This window comes from Camelina sativa, chromosome 11 (genome assembly GCF_000633955.1).
Source record: "Camelina sativa cultivar DH55 chromosome 11, Cs, whole genome shotgun sequence".
NCBI lineage: Eukaryota > Viridiplantae > Streptophyta > Magnoliopsida > Brassicales > Brassicaceae > Camelina > Camelina sativa.
In genome coordinates, this window is record NC_025695.1 from 24376550 (window position 1) to 24378417 (window position 1868).

General features: G+C 28.9%; 1 protein-coding gene across 1 annotated transcript; it reads left to right on the forward strand.

Moving 5' to 3' along the window:
- Window positions 323-666, forward strand: LOC109127613 (putative defensin-like protein 277). The gene is made up of 2 exons (XM_019232607.1): window positions 323-433; window positions 515-666. The coding sequence occupies exons 1-2, from the start codon at window positions 364-366 to the stop codon at window positions 664-666; spliced, it is 222 nt and encodes a 73-aa protein (XP_019088152.1). The 5' UTR covers window positions 323-363.

Below are 1868 nucleotides of genomic sequence, written 5' to 3' on the forward strand. Positions count from 1 at the left end.
TGTAGTCCTTACTCTAGCTATTGCGGTCAGATTAATATATAGAGTTTCCTATTCATAATTATTAATGACATCAGTTTTAATTAAAAAAATATATATATTTTGGTTTAGTAAACAAGATATATTAGAGTAATTTAGGACCTTTTATGTGCTATTCAATGTAAATTTATATTTATTTATTTCTATATTTTAATTTTGACTAAGCTATTAGAACTGGCCTAATTTGTGCTATAAGAGATATCATATGTTGACTTCTTGCAATCTCAAATAGTATATAAAAAGGGAGATTACCAATTGCTTTAAAACCAGAAAAAAACAAAAAAACTTAGATTAATTTAGAGAAAAACAGCTACAAATACAATAATAATGTCCGAACAAAAAATTCAACTTGCTTCTCTTCTATTACTTATTTGTCTCATTTTTCCTCAATCAAATGGTTATATTTTCGACCTCTATTTCTTCATATAAAAAATATATATATTTAGAAAAATGAGTTAATTCATTTTTTTTTTTCCAGCAAAACAATGCATCTTCGAAGGCCAATGTGTAACTGTTGAAGACTGCAACAACATATGCAAAAGCGGGGAAGATCCATTCTTGTGCATTCGTTCAGGCCCAAATAGAGGCAAATGTTGTTGTTTGAAGAAAGATGGTTTTGTAATAGAATGATATATTCATATATTTTGTATATCAACACCTGTCATAATAATTAAAACTAATAAGATGATAGTTATCAATTGCAAATTTTTTCACAGAAGTATGATAATTACTTACCATCATATACAAAAAAGTTGAAAATATAAAAAACTATCATTGTTGACAAAAAAAAAACTATCATTGATGCTTTGTTTCTGCCTTCTAAATTCAACCCCACACATTTCTGAGTAAGCTTCCTCTTCAAACAAGTGAATCAATAGACTTCCAAAAATATGTGATGTGTGTTTCTATGACTACTAAGTTGGAAATGTTATACTATGACTTTCAGGGCCAGTATTTATATTCTATAAATACTATAATATAGAATATAACATGTGGCATAAAACACATGCTTGAACTGCTTTATGGATGGGACGGGGTCTAATGACCTTCAAACTATATCATGATATTGCTAATTGCAGACATTAACACTAATGTATACATGACTTCAGCTCGAAAAAAAGAGAGAGAGTAGGATTACATTTCGGGTACTATATAGTATGGACACTTTCCTCGTAACTGAACAAATACTTTGAATAGCAAGTGCTAACATGAGAATATATGTTTTTTTACACTGAAAATGAAATCTTGGGAATGAAATATTATCTATATAGTGGAGGTTCTTTCGAACAAAAATTAAGCAAGATTGAATAAAGGATATAAATAATTTTTGTCAGAGACGAACACAACACAGAAATAGATATCAGTTTGACAAGAACCTACTAGAGAATGAATTTATAGTTGTCCATAGATTTATTAAGGCTATAAAAAGTACTCACAAAACTAAATTATATTCTATAATTAATTCTAATTTGAACAGAAAAATAATTAATTCCAATATAATATTGTCTATTTGTATTTACGTGGTGTATACAATCATCACCTGCTTTAGTTGAAACAAAGCATAATTGCTATGTTCTTTCGATTTTCTACACAGTTCTACAATAAGCTAAGTAACTAAACTGAGAACAACAATCATCTAATCGCTTATCAACAAAAAAATTAGTAGAACTGGAAATTGTATACTAAGCCTTTGATGCAAGGGTAAGGTTGTGTATTTCTTTTGTCTTTTTATAACATCTCCAAACCAATTTTATGGTTTTGGGGATGGGTGTTGATTGACACCAAGAAGGGTGTCGATCGACACCAACAATATTTGGTTTGGTCGAATTTGT

What these genes read in the sequence shown, in the direction of transcription:
- LOC109127613 (XM_019232607.1), top strand. Translation starts at nt 364, where the DNA reads ATGTCCGAACAAAAAATTCAACTTGCTTCTCTTCTATTACTTATTTGT. An exon ending in CATTTTTCCTCAATCAAATG is followed by an intron (nt 434 to 514) that starts GTTATATTTTCG and finishes TTTTTTTTCCAG; the next exon opens with CAAAACAATGCATCTTCGAA.